Source organism: Salvelinus alpinus, chromosome 7, assembly GCF_045679555.1.
Source record: "Salvelinus alpinus chromosome 7, SLU_Salpinus.1, whole genome shotgun sequence".
Lineage (NCBI taxonomy): Eukaryota > Metazoa > Chordata > Actinopteri > Salmoniformes > Salmonidae > Salvelinus > Salvelinus alpinus.
Window position 1 is genome coordinate 19,150,056 of NC_092092.1, and position 12,382 is coordinate 19,162,437.

The 12,382-nt window shown below is 45.2% G+C and overlaps 1 protein-coding gene across 22 annotated transcripts in view; it reads left to right on the top strand.

Moving 5' to 3' along the window:
* LOC139580539 (neurexin-1a-like) overlaps positions 1 to 12,382 on the top strand; it is a 605,221-nt gene that overhangs the window by 260,648 nt on the left and 332,191 nt on the right. For 15 of the 22 annotated variants that reach the window (XM_071409319.1, XM_071409321.1, XM_071409331.1 and 12 more), the window contains 2 exons: positions 6,283 to 6,486; positions 10,868 to 10,894. In XM_071409319.1, the coding sequence (XP_071265420.1) occupies positions 6,283 to 6,486; positions 10,868 to 10,894 (231 nt within the window). The remainder of the gene's footprint in view (positions 1 to 6,282; positions 6,487 to 10,867; positions 10,895 to 12,382) is intronic. The other 7 variants (XM_071409324.1, XM_071409333.1, XM_071409335.1 and 4 more) reach the window with 1 other exon arrangement.

Here is a 12,382-nt window from a genome sequence, read left to right on the forward strand (position 1 = left end):
GCATCACTCTCCCTTCTAACTAGTCCTTCTCAGCTTGGGTGTGTTGTAGATGGAAACACGTACGTGTTCCTGAGAGTCTTATCTTTCAGGGATGGGTTATAGTCGCTAATAGCTCCAACCGTTAGAAGGTAGGTGTATTATATTTTTTAAATCAAATCAAATCTGATTTTATTTGTCACATGCGCCGAATGCAACAGGTGAAGAGCTTACTTACTTACTTACGCATAGCTAATAAACCGCGAGTGGCAGCAGTGTAAAAACAAAGGGGGGCGGGTGTCAATGTAAATAGTTTGGGAGGCTATTTGATTAATTGTTCAGCAGTTTTGGGGGTTGAAGCTGTAAAGGAGCCTTTTGGTCCTAGACTTGGCGCTCTGGTACCGCTTGCCGTGCTGTAGCAGAGAGAACAGTCTATGACTTGGGTGACTGGAGTCTTTGACAATTTTTGGGGGCCTTTTGGGCCAGTTATCAAACGTTACCAACGGAACCACGGTTCTACAAATTAAGCACGCATGCACCATGCACACACGCACACATAGACACACACACACTTTGCTTTAGCAGCCAGGCGGGAGACAGACAGTTTAGCGGCGAGCCCTCATTTGTCACACTGTCCCTGTCACCTGAAGCGTACCCCAGGATGGGAGGTGGCGAGGGGGAGGAGAGGAGGGAGAAATTGGATTTGGGTGAGGGATTGTGTCGGAGCGGCGGAGTCATCCCATGGGGGATGGATGTGACATGAGGTGTGTTTGACGACGAACCTGTGGTGAGGTTGTGTGTGTGTGTGTGTGTGTGTGTGTGTGTGTGTAACATTGGCATCCTGTTATCTCCTCTCATCCCTTACCTCTCCCTCTCTGTCTTTCTGAGGCACTAATGGTTTTGTTATTGGGTTCTAGTTTGTTTGGTTACTGGGAATGCTGTTACACCCTCTTCCCTCAGTGTTAAACAATCTGCCCAGCATCGTTGTACACTAAAAAAGGAGAGTTCCTCAAGGGTTTCGTTGGGAAGGTTGATGGTACTATGTGGAACCATACAAACCCATATAACCCTTTGAGCCCTTCAATGGTTCTTTGCAATTCAAAAAGGGGTTCTTTCCTCTCTATTAATTATTCAAAGGTAGGGGCAGCGGCTCATTCAAATATGTTGGGGTGTGGTTTCTGTACAGGTCTTTTTGTGCAACCATGACTGATAGTGTCGTTCCAGTTGATCTAATCTGTTGTGTGACGCTATTACATGTTATATTTGACTATAGCCATTGATGGTGTCTTGTGAAAGACTCACGTATGGCCTTGAGAACGGTTGACTAAGCCAGAAGTTCTCAGTTCTCTCATGATGGACCCCCAGTCGTTCCAGAGCTAGCACACTTGATTCAGAATAAATCAAATTGCCTGCTCTGAAGACCTCTATATCGGTCCTCTAATACTGGACTAGTAAAGGCCCAGTGCACTACTTTTGGGATATTTTTTTAACTAAATGTATTGGAGTGTTTACCAGCATTTGTAACTTGAGTCTGATAATTACCTGTACAAAACAGTTTATCTGATAATACTTGTGGAATATAAAAATACTTGCTTGATATTTGTTTTCCAGTTCCTTGAAATACTTTGCAAATGCAACTTATTTCTATGTGAAAACTGAAACGGTCGATTCATTCCTTTTCCATTGAAGTAGACGCTCTTATCCACAGCAACTTACAGCAGTGAGTGCATACAGGTATATACTTCTTCCCTGTGGGAATCAAACCCACAACTCTAGCATTGCAAGAACAATGCTCTACCAACTGAGCCACATCATCACAACACATCATCTGTAACGGCTGTCTCCGTCCTCATCCTCGGACGAGGAGAGGAGAGAAGGATCATCAGACCAAAATGCAGCATTTGGGAAATAAGCCATCTTTTATTTGAAACGACGATGATGGCAACACGGAAAAACAAAACACTTTCAAAAATACAAAACAAGAAAACGAAGTAGACGAAACCTGAACATAAACTTACATAAATAAACGTAAACTCACGGACAGGAAACAGACGACATCAAAATAAACGAACAGCCAAACAGTCCCGTATGGTACATACATTCAACGACACAGGAGACAGACCCCCACAAACAAACAGTGAGAACACCCTACCTAAATATGACTCTTAATTAGAGGAGAACGCAAAACACCTGCCTCTAATTAAGAGCCATACTAGGCAACCACAACCAACATAGAAACAGATAACATAGACTGCCCACCCAAAACACATGCCCTGACCTAAACACATACAAAAACAACATAAAACAGGTCAGGACCGTTACAGAACCCCCCCCTCAAGGTGCGAACGCCGGGCGCACCAGCACAAAGTCCAGGGGAGGGTCTGGGTGGGCAGTTGACCACGGTGGTGGCTCCGGCTCTGGACGCTGTCCCCACACCACCATAGTCACTCCCCGCTTCTGTCTTCCCCTCCCAATGACCACCCTAAAACAAACATCCCCTAAATGAACGGCCAGCACCGGGAGAAGGGGCAGCACCGGGACAAGGGGCAGCACCGAGACAAGGGGCAGCACCGAGACAAGGGGCAGCACCGAGACAAGGGGCAGCACCGGGACAAGGGGCAGCACCGGGACAAGGGGCAGCACCGGGACAAGGGGCAGCACCGGGACAAGGGGCAGCACCGGGACAAGGGGCAGGTCCCGGCTGAGGGACTCTGGCAGATCCTGGCTGAGGGACTCTGGCAGATCCTGGCTGAGGGACTTTGGCAGGTCCTGGCTGAGGGACTCTGGCAGGTCCTGGCTGAGGGACTCTGGCAGGTCCTGGCTGAGGGACTCTGGCAGGTCCTGGCTGAGGGACTCTGGCAGGTCCTGGCTGAGGGACTCTGGCAGGTCCTGGCTGAGGGACTCTGGCAGGTCCTGGCTGAGGGACTCTGGCAGGTCCTGGCTGAGGGACTCTGGCAGGTCCTGGCTGAGGGACTCTGGCAGGTCCTGGCTGGACGGCTCTGGCAGGTCCTGGCTGGACGGCTCTGGCAGGTCCTGGCTGGACGGCTCTGGCAGGTCCTGGCTGGACGGCTCTGGCAGGTCCTGGCTGGACGGCTCTGGCAGGTCCTGGCTGGACGGCTCTGGCAGGTCCCTCGGCTCGGCGGACGGCTCTGGCAGGTCATGGCAGGACGGCTCTGGCAGGTCATGGCAGGACGGCTCTGGCAGGTCATGGCAGGACGGCTCTGGCAGGTCATGGCAGGACGGCTCTGGCTGGTCATGGCAGGACGGCTCTGGCTGGTCATGGCAGGACGGCTCTGGCTGGTCATGGCAGGACGGCTCTGGCTGGTCATGGCAGGACGGCTCTGGCTGGTCATGGCAGGACGGCTCTGGCTGATCATGGCAGGACAGCTCTGGCTGGTCATGGCAGGACGGCTCTGTAGGGAGGAGAAGGAGAGACAGCCTGGTGCGTGGTCTAGGCACTGGCTGCGCTGGCGAGGTGGAATAGCCCGCACTGGGCTATGCAGGCGAACCGGGGACACCACCTGTAAGGCTGGTGCCATGTACGCCGGCCCGAGGAGACGTACTGGAGACCAGATACGTTGGGCCGGCTTCATGGCACTCGGCTCGATGCCCAACTTAGCCCTCCCAGTGCGGCAAGGTGGAATAGCCCGCACTGGGCTAAGCACGCGTACTGGGGACACCGTGCGCTTTACCGCATAACACGGTGTCTTACCAGTACGACGCCTTCTACCTCCACGGTAAGCACGGGGAGTTGGCTCGGGTATCCTACCCGGCTTTGCCACACTCCTCGTGTGCCCCCCCCCAAGAAATTTTTGGGTCTGACTCACGGGCTCCCAACCGCGTCACCGCGCTGCCTCCTCATACCAGCGCCTCTCAGCCTTCGCTGCTTCCAACTCCTCCTTGGGACGGCGATATTCCCCTGGCTGAGCCCAAGGTCCTCTACCATCCAGGACCTCCTCCCAAGTCCAGGAGTCCTTGTTGCTCTGTTGAGCATTCCCTTGCCGCTTGGTCTTAGCGTGGTGGGTGATTCTGTAACGGCTGTCTCCCTCCTCATCCTCGGACGAGGAGAGGAGAGAAGGATCATCAGACCAAAATGCAGCATTTGGGAAATAAGCCATCTTTTATTTGAAACGACGATGATGGCAACACGGAAAAACAAAACACTTTCAAAAATACAAAACAAGAAAACGAAGTAGACGAAACCTGAACATAAACTTACATAAATAAACGTAAACTCACGGACAGGAAACAGACGACATCAAAATAAACGAACAGCCAAACAGTCCCGTATGGTACATACATTCAACGACACAGGAGACAGACCCCCACAAACAAACAGTGAGAACACCCTACCTAAATATGACTCTTAATTAGAGGACAACGCAAAACACCTGCCTCTAATTAAGAGCCATACTAGGCAACCACAACCAACATAGAAACAGATAACATAGACTGCCCACCCAAAACACATGCCCTGACCTAAACACATACAAAAACAACATAAAACAGGTCAGGACCGTTACATCATCACAAACCACTTGATGTCTCAATGTTCTCAATTACTGTATTGTGCATTGTTTTTCTTCATGGTGATGGAAAGTCTACAGGTACAAACCTAGATGACCAGCCTAGGTACAGTACAGTAATGTGCATTTACATTAAGTGGTGTGTAAGGATGTTAAATGAATACTGCACAAATAGTGGTTGTTTTCCATGTTATTTGAGCAAAACAAATATTTCATTTGTATAGTGTCTTTGTCCATATCTTTGCACCTTTTGATGTAAATTATTGAGTACTGGGTTTTGTTGTTTCTGGATTGCATTCGAATGACAATGGCAGAGAAAGGGACAGGGCAACAACTCTTACAATTCCAGCTATTGAATCCTGCAAGATTCTATTCTTAATTATATTTAAAAAAAAATGCCAAAGTAGAGATGCTGAAGCTTTTTGGGGCTCGTGCTAAAGACGTCTATATATCTGTCCGCTAATACTAGTAAAAGGCCCAGTGCACTATTTTTGTGATATTATTATTATTATATATATTTGTAAATCAGTTATTTTTCTTATAATATTTGTTTAAAAAAATACTTCCCGTGGCTATGTTCTTTATAGAACCATTCTCCACAAAGGTTTTACGAAGAACCATCAAAAAATCCTTCAATATAGCTCCAAAAAGGGTTGTAACCATAGCAGAATGCTTTTTGGGTGCTAAATATAGCTTTTTTTTATGGTTCATTATAGAACCTTAGTAATCTGTTATTTATAACACTATACAGGTTCCATTTAGAACCTTATGAGCATGGGTCAATATAGAACCTTCAAAAAAAGGTTCCATACTGTATAGCCTCAAAAAGGGTTCTGCTGTGGTTACAAGTCAAATAACCCTTATTTGGCACTATATAGAACCATTTGTTTTTAGTGTGTAGAGGAAACAGCTGCCTGTGTTCAAATACTATTTGAATTCATTTGAAATCCTTGAGCCCAAGACATAGTCATTTCCCTGTCTTTATACCCCATCTTCATTTTTGTCTCAAGGTTGATTGACCATTAGAGTGGTGGTGTGGTGGTTTTGCTCTGACTGCAAAATCCTGTAAGGCTGTCTAACCGTGTCTCCAAATGGGTCCAGGAGGATCTCTTCAGTCTGAAGAGCCTTTGAGGTTTTGAGACTGTTTATGTATTCAGTCAAGGTCTTGTCACCTTCAAATACATGTGGTGGATGAGCATGGACTTCGAAACACATGAATATATACTGGTTGGTGGGAATCTGGGACTGTGCCTGAGAGCTCTTGATCCAAGGCCCTTGGTATAAGCAGCAACAAACATAACCCATGTTGTGTTAATAGTCTGTTTATTTTCAAGTAGAATTGATAGCTGACTTACTTTACTTAGATTTTATAACATAGCAAATGTTCATATCTCAACAATATATTTATTTATTGCTCTTCTCGCTATCTCTCCTCTCCCACTACTCTCCTCCCTCTTTCTTCTCCTCCTCTCCTCCTCTTCCCCTTGCTCTCATCTGCATCCCTCTCTCCTCTCCTCCCCCTGCTCTCCTCCCCCTACTCTCCCCTCCTTCCCATCTCCCTCTTTCCTCTCCCCCCGCTCTCCTCCCCATCACCCTCTCTCCTCTCCTCCCCCCTACTCTCCTCCATTTCCCATCCCCCTCTCTCCTCTCCCCCGCTCTCCTCCCCATCACCCTCTCTCCTCCCCTTTACTCTCCTCCATTTCCCATCCCCCTCTCTCCTCACCTCCCCTTGCTCTCCTGCCATCTTTCCCCCCCTCCCCCTCTCCGTTCCTCCTCCCAGATGCGACCATCCTGAGTTATGACGGCAGTAAGTTCATGAAGATCCAGTTGCCGGTGGTGATGCACACAGAAGCGGAAGACGTGTCGCTACGGTTCCGTTCTCAACGGGCATATGGCGTGCTGATGGCCACAACGTCACGTGACAGTGCCGACACGCTGCGCCTGGAGCTGGAGACCGGCCGCGTCCGCCTGACGGTCAACCTAGGTAACGCCACACGGTGTAGCCACACGCCACACAGTCACAACAAAACTCACATGGTGCACATAGCCTATGATATGACCACAACAGACACATAGCTGAAGATGACTCACATAGGTTCATGACTCACATAGGTTCATGACTCAGATAGGTTCATGACTCACATAGGTTCATGACTCACATAGGTTCATGACTCACATAGGTTCATGACTCACAAACTTGATATAACATTTAGCAACCTCGTCATCCTGAAAACAGACAAACATTTTCTCTATCTTACATCTATGTTACACTCACTCTCTATCATCTTAGCTATGGATATGCTGATGATATATATGATATGCTGTATATTATGTTGAATAGAAGGGGATGGTATAGAACCCTTCAGTGGCCAGAGTCTGCGGCTCTCCGCTCACTGCCAAATGAGCACGCTGTCGTTTTTGCCCAGCAGGGAATGCTCTCTGTCCTACCCCACCTCTACCCCACCCTACCCCACCCCCACCCCTACCCCCAAGTGACTGTGCAGTGAGAGCATACATTGTTAGTATGTCTATGTGATCCTGGTGGGAATTTAACCTATGACCTTGGCGTTGCTATAGCCTAGACCGTTAGCCAAATATAAGCCATACTTCCCATTAGCACCAAAAGCCAAATATACTGTCAGCCCCATACCTGTTATTATCCATATTGGCTGGCTCTGGCCACTGTTTTATATGGAACCTAATTACTGGTACCTTCTCTGCCCCGTTGAGGTCCCCTCTGACTATACTTACTTTACTTAGAGTTTTTAGCTCCTGGTGGAGAAAAGCCCTCAGCATTCTACACTCACAGGTCTGAGGTCTGTGCTCTGTAACAGTGGTAAGAGTGGTGTCTAATATCTAGTAGTGTCCTTCCCATATAAATAAATAGACCTGACCAAAATGGCTGCCATTATCAGCACATTCTAGAGCTGCGCAGGTCTTTGACATCACCCACTCTATTGTATTACATGTCTCTATGGTCCCTCTACTGTCTCAGTAGTCTTATAAACATCACTGACAAATCAAATCAAAGTGTATTTGTCATGTGGACAGTACCAAAGCTAATTAATAGAAAGCTAATCAATAGACAATAAGTAGATGAATACAAATAAAAAGTGCACAACAATCGGTAAAAAAAGACAGGGTCATAAAAATAGTTAAAAAAGAGAACAAGGTCAGACTGTTGACTGACCGAGCCTTCCCCAGAGCTCATTTACATTTTAGTCATTTAGCAGACAATCTTATCCAGAGCGACTTGCATGAGCAATAACGGTTAAGTGCATTGCTCAAGGGCACATCGGCAGTAGTTTCACCCTAGTCAGCTTGGCGATACGAACCAGTGACGTTTTGGTTACTGGCCCAACGCTCTTCACAAGCTGGGCTACCTGCCTAGGACAAGGCTCCAGTCGGCTGTTTATGTGAGGCTGAGCGTAGCTCATAGAGTGATGAAAGTGCAAAAACAAACAATCGACAGATATAACTTCTGATATTAATATTTATTGCTGTATAATACTCTTTGCCTTTTGTCTCTGCGCCCAGTTCTCAGCGTGCTATAGATAGTGTGTGTGTGTGTGTGTGTGTGTGTGTGTGTGTGTGTGTGTGTGTGTGTGTGTGTGTGTGTGTGTGCGTGTGCGTGTGCGTGTGTGTCTATTTGCTCTTCTCATGGAGCAACGGAGAGAATCCGCCTCTGGAAATGTTAGATATCTCCCAACCTGGGCATGGCTGTGGGAAATGATAGCCATCTATTTCTCCTTTCCGCCGGTTAAACAGAAATGGGCTCTCTAAACAGAGGCGTTTAGCGGTGCATGCAAAGGAGAGGGCATGGGATTGGCAGAACTTTCTGTCTGTCTGTCGACCACAGGGAAGCCTTTTGCCGTGACACCCAGGGCGACAGCGCCTCACACTGACAGGAGGCTGACAACCCACATCACCACGGTTACAGGGCTGACAACCCACATTGCCTCGGTTACCATAGATGTCTTCTGAAATCTGATCTGATGATGACAGCCAAGATGTTTTTGTTTACATTTTCTTTTTTGATTTCTTTTGGACAGATTTTAATACTTTCTTTGCTTGGTTTCACTTGCCCTTAGATCGCTAGGTCTCCCTCCTCCCTCTGTCTTCTTTCTCTCCCCTCTCCTCCCTCACTTCCCCCTTTCTTTGAAAAGCAGAGCATTTCCTGTGCGGGCTGGCTGGCGTTGGTCTTTGGCTGTTTGCGACCACTTTTCTGCTGTGGTTGACGACACACGACTGGCAGGGCCACATGGGTAGAATGTCTGGGTCTGGATCCGGTCAGCTCTCTCTTCTCACAGCACAACACCGACTCACTGTATATAGTCAGAGAAAGAGAGAGGCTGGATAGCAGCAACAATATGTAGTTGTTTAGAAATAGTAGCAGTATTAGTATACTAGTAGTAGTAGCTAGTACAAGTATTAGTTGTAGGTCCATATAGTAGTAGTAGTAGTTGTAGTAGTAGTAGTAGTAGTAGTAGTTGTTGTAGGTCCACATAATAATCATAATAATAATAATAATAATAGTAGTAGTAGTAGTAGTAGTAGTTGTTGTAGGTCCACATACTATTAATAATAGTAGTAGTAGTAGTAGTAGTAGTAGTAGTAGTTGTTGTAGGTCCACATAATAATAATAATAATAATAATAGTAGTAGTATTATTAGTAGTTGCTGTAGGTCCACATAATAATAATAATAATAATAATAATAATAATAATAATAATAATAATAGTTGTTGTTGTTGGTCCACATAATAATAATAATAATAATAATAATAATAATAATAATAATAATAATAATAATAATAATAATAATAATAATAATAATAGTAGTTGTTGTTGTTGGTCCACATAATAATAATAATAATAGTAGTAGTAGTAGTCGTATCAGTAGTAGTAGTAGTAGTAGTTGTTGTAGGTCCATATAATAGTGCTAGTTGTAGTAGTAGTAGTAGTTGTTGTAGTAGTAGTTTCTGTAGGTCCACATAATAATAATAATAATAATAATAGTAGTAGTAGTTGTTGTAGGTCCATATAATAGTGCTAGTAGTAGTAGTAGTAGTAGTAGTAGTAGTGGTAGTAGTAGTAGTAGTAGTAGTAGTAGTAGTTGCTGTAGGTCCACATAATATTAATAGTAATAGTAGTAGTAGTAGTCGTAGTAGTAGTAGTAGTATTAGTAGTAGTTGTTGTTGTAGGTCCACATAATAATAATGGTAGTAGTAGTAGTAGTAGTAGTAGTAGTAGTAGTAGTTGTTGTAGGTCCATATAATAATAATAGTAGTATTAGTAGTAGTAGTAGTAGTTGTTGTAGGTCCATATAATAATAATAATAGTAGTAGTAGTAGTTGTTGTTGTAGGTCCACATAATAATCATAATAATAATAATAATAATAATAATAATAATAGTAGTTGTAGTAGTTGTTGTAGTAGGTCCACATATTAATAATAGTAGTAGTAGTAGTAGTAGTTGTAGTAGTACTAGTAGTTGTTGTAGTAGTTTCTGTAGGTCCACATAATAATAATAATAATAATAGTAGTAGTAGTAGTAGTTGTTGTAGGTCAACATAATAATAATAATAATAATAATAGTAGTAGTAGTTGGTAAAATTTGAAATCATTACAAGTAATAGCTTTCTAGTAGTGGTGAAGGTGTTCTGTGAGAAAAGCCTCTGTCACCAATGGCATCATGCCTGACATTCAGTATGAATCCTTTGAATTGGTTAATTAAGAAAGGCTACTGGACAGTGGTCAAATTGAGGCATGGTGTCTTTGAATGGCCTATCCTACGTCTAAGATGTTAGCCCACCCATCATCGCTACCAAGTGGCCCAGCTCGACCATGACCATGTTCCGATGCTCTCTTGTTGCAGATCCCGTAGGTAAAAATATAACCACCTCCTCTGTCAAGGAGACCATTTTATTTGGGACTTTTATCAGGACATTTTTAATTAAAAGGTTAATAATGTTTTGTTACTTTTCTGTAGAAATACATTTTTAATCTACAAATCACTAACACTAAATATTCAAACTTTGATTGAGTGATATAGGTGTGTCAGTCAAGGCCTTCTGGTTCAGCACACACAATATAGCACTGTGAAAGGTCCTTTACTGACATAAACAACTATATAACTAACTCATTTGATTGGCACTGTAAAGTAGTAGTTGCCATGGTCCTCCTACCACACCCCAGCAACTTTTACCTGAGCCAGGTGTGGCGGAGGAGAGGGCCGTGGTAGAGAGCATCATGGTGTGGTCCGTGGGTCCGTGTGTCGTCCCCAGAGGGGTGGGATGTTTTAACATTGTCTGCAGCTGTCACAGTGAAGGATGATGTGACATCTCATCTGTTCTCCCCCATCTAGACTGTATCAAGATTAACTGTACTACCAGTAAGTAAAGACTGCTCATATTTAATACTCTACCTCCTTTGTTAATACTATTTTACTGTTACTCTTGTATCTGTATTCACAATGTTGTTTATTCATGAATGTAGATCCCTCTTTAAACAAACTACACCTATATAGGCCTTTTTTGATTGTTTTATTTTATTTAACCTTAATTTAACTTAAAAAGGGTTTATGAAGGTTTTATTAAGCCTTACATTTTGTTGTTTGTTTAAAGTGTGACCTGAATGTATGTGATCTAAATGTGTGTGCCATAAAGTAGACTATTTAGGTACAAGCTATATAGATGTCATATGTTTTACATTAAGATTTCAGACCAGTTTGACAAAGATGTGCAATATTTCTTCTTCTTCCCCCAACAGCTAATGGTGAAATATCACAATTGAAAAAAAATCACATTACCATTATGATTCCAATCAATTTCCTATACCTTGGATATACATATTATGTATGATATAGACCAGTACAGACCAGTGCATAGCATACAGAGATAATGGATTGTGAGATAATGGATTGTGCATTGTGTATGTTCTGGGCCTCAGTCAGGCAGTGTGAATCTGCATCTGCTGCCCTACAGCATACTGACTGCTGGAGAAGGGGAGGGAGAAGGCAGAGGATGCATGGAGGGATAGAGGAAGGAGAGGGAGGGAGAAGGCAGAGGATGCATGGAGGGATAGAGGAAGGAGAGGGAGGGAGAAGGCAGAGGATGCATGGAGGGATAGAGGAAGGAGAGGGAGGGAGAAGGCAGAGGATGCATGGAGGGATAGAGGAAGGAGAGGGAGGGAGAAAGCTGAGGATGCATGGAGGGATAGAGGAAGGAGAGGGAGGGAGAAGGCAGAGGATGCATGGAGGGATAGAGGAAGGAGAGGGAGGGAGAAGGCAGAGGATGCATGGAGGGATAGAGGAAGGAGAGGGAGGGAGAAGGCAGAGGATGCATGGAGGGATAGAGGAAGGAGAGGGAGGGAGAATGCAGAGGATGCATGGAGGGATAGAGGAAGGAGAGGGAGGGAGAAGGCTGAGGATGCATGGAGGGATAGAGGAAGGAGAGGGAGGGAGAAGGCAGAGGATGCATGGAGGGATAGAGGAAGGAGAGGGAGGGAGAAGGCTGAGGATGCATGGAGGGATAGAGGAAGGAGAGGGAGGGAGAAGGCAGAGGATGCATGGAGGGATAGAGGAAGGAGAGGGAGGGAGAAGGCAGAGGATGCATGGAGGGATAGAGGAAGGAGAGGGAGGGAGAAGGCTGAGGATGCATGGAGGGATAGAGGAAGGAGAGGGAGGGAGAAGGCAGAGGATGCATGGAGGGATAGAGGAAGGAGAGGGAGGGAGAAGGCAGAGGATGCATGGAGGGATAGAGGAAGGAGAGGGAGGGAGAAGGCAGAGGATGCATGAAGGGATAGAGGAAGGAGAGGGAGGGAGGGGTTGGAATTAATGAGGAGCCCCCAACATGGCAGTCAACAGTGATTTTTCACACTC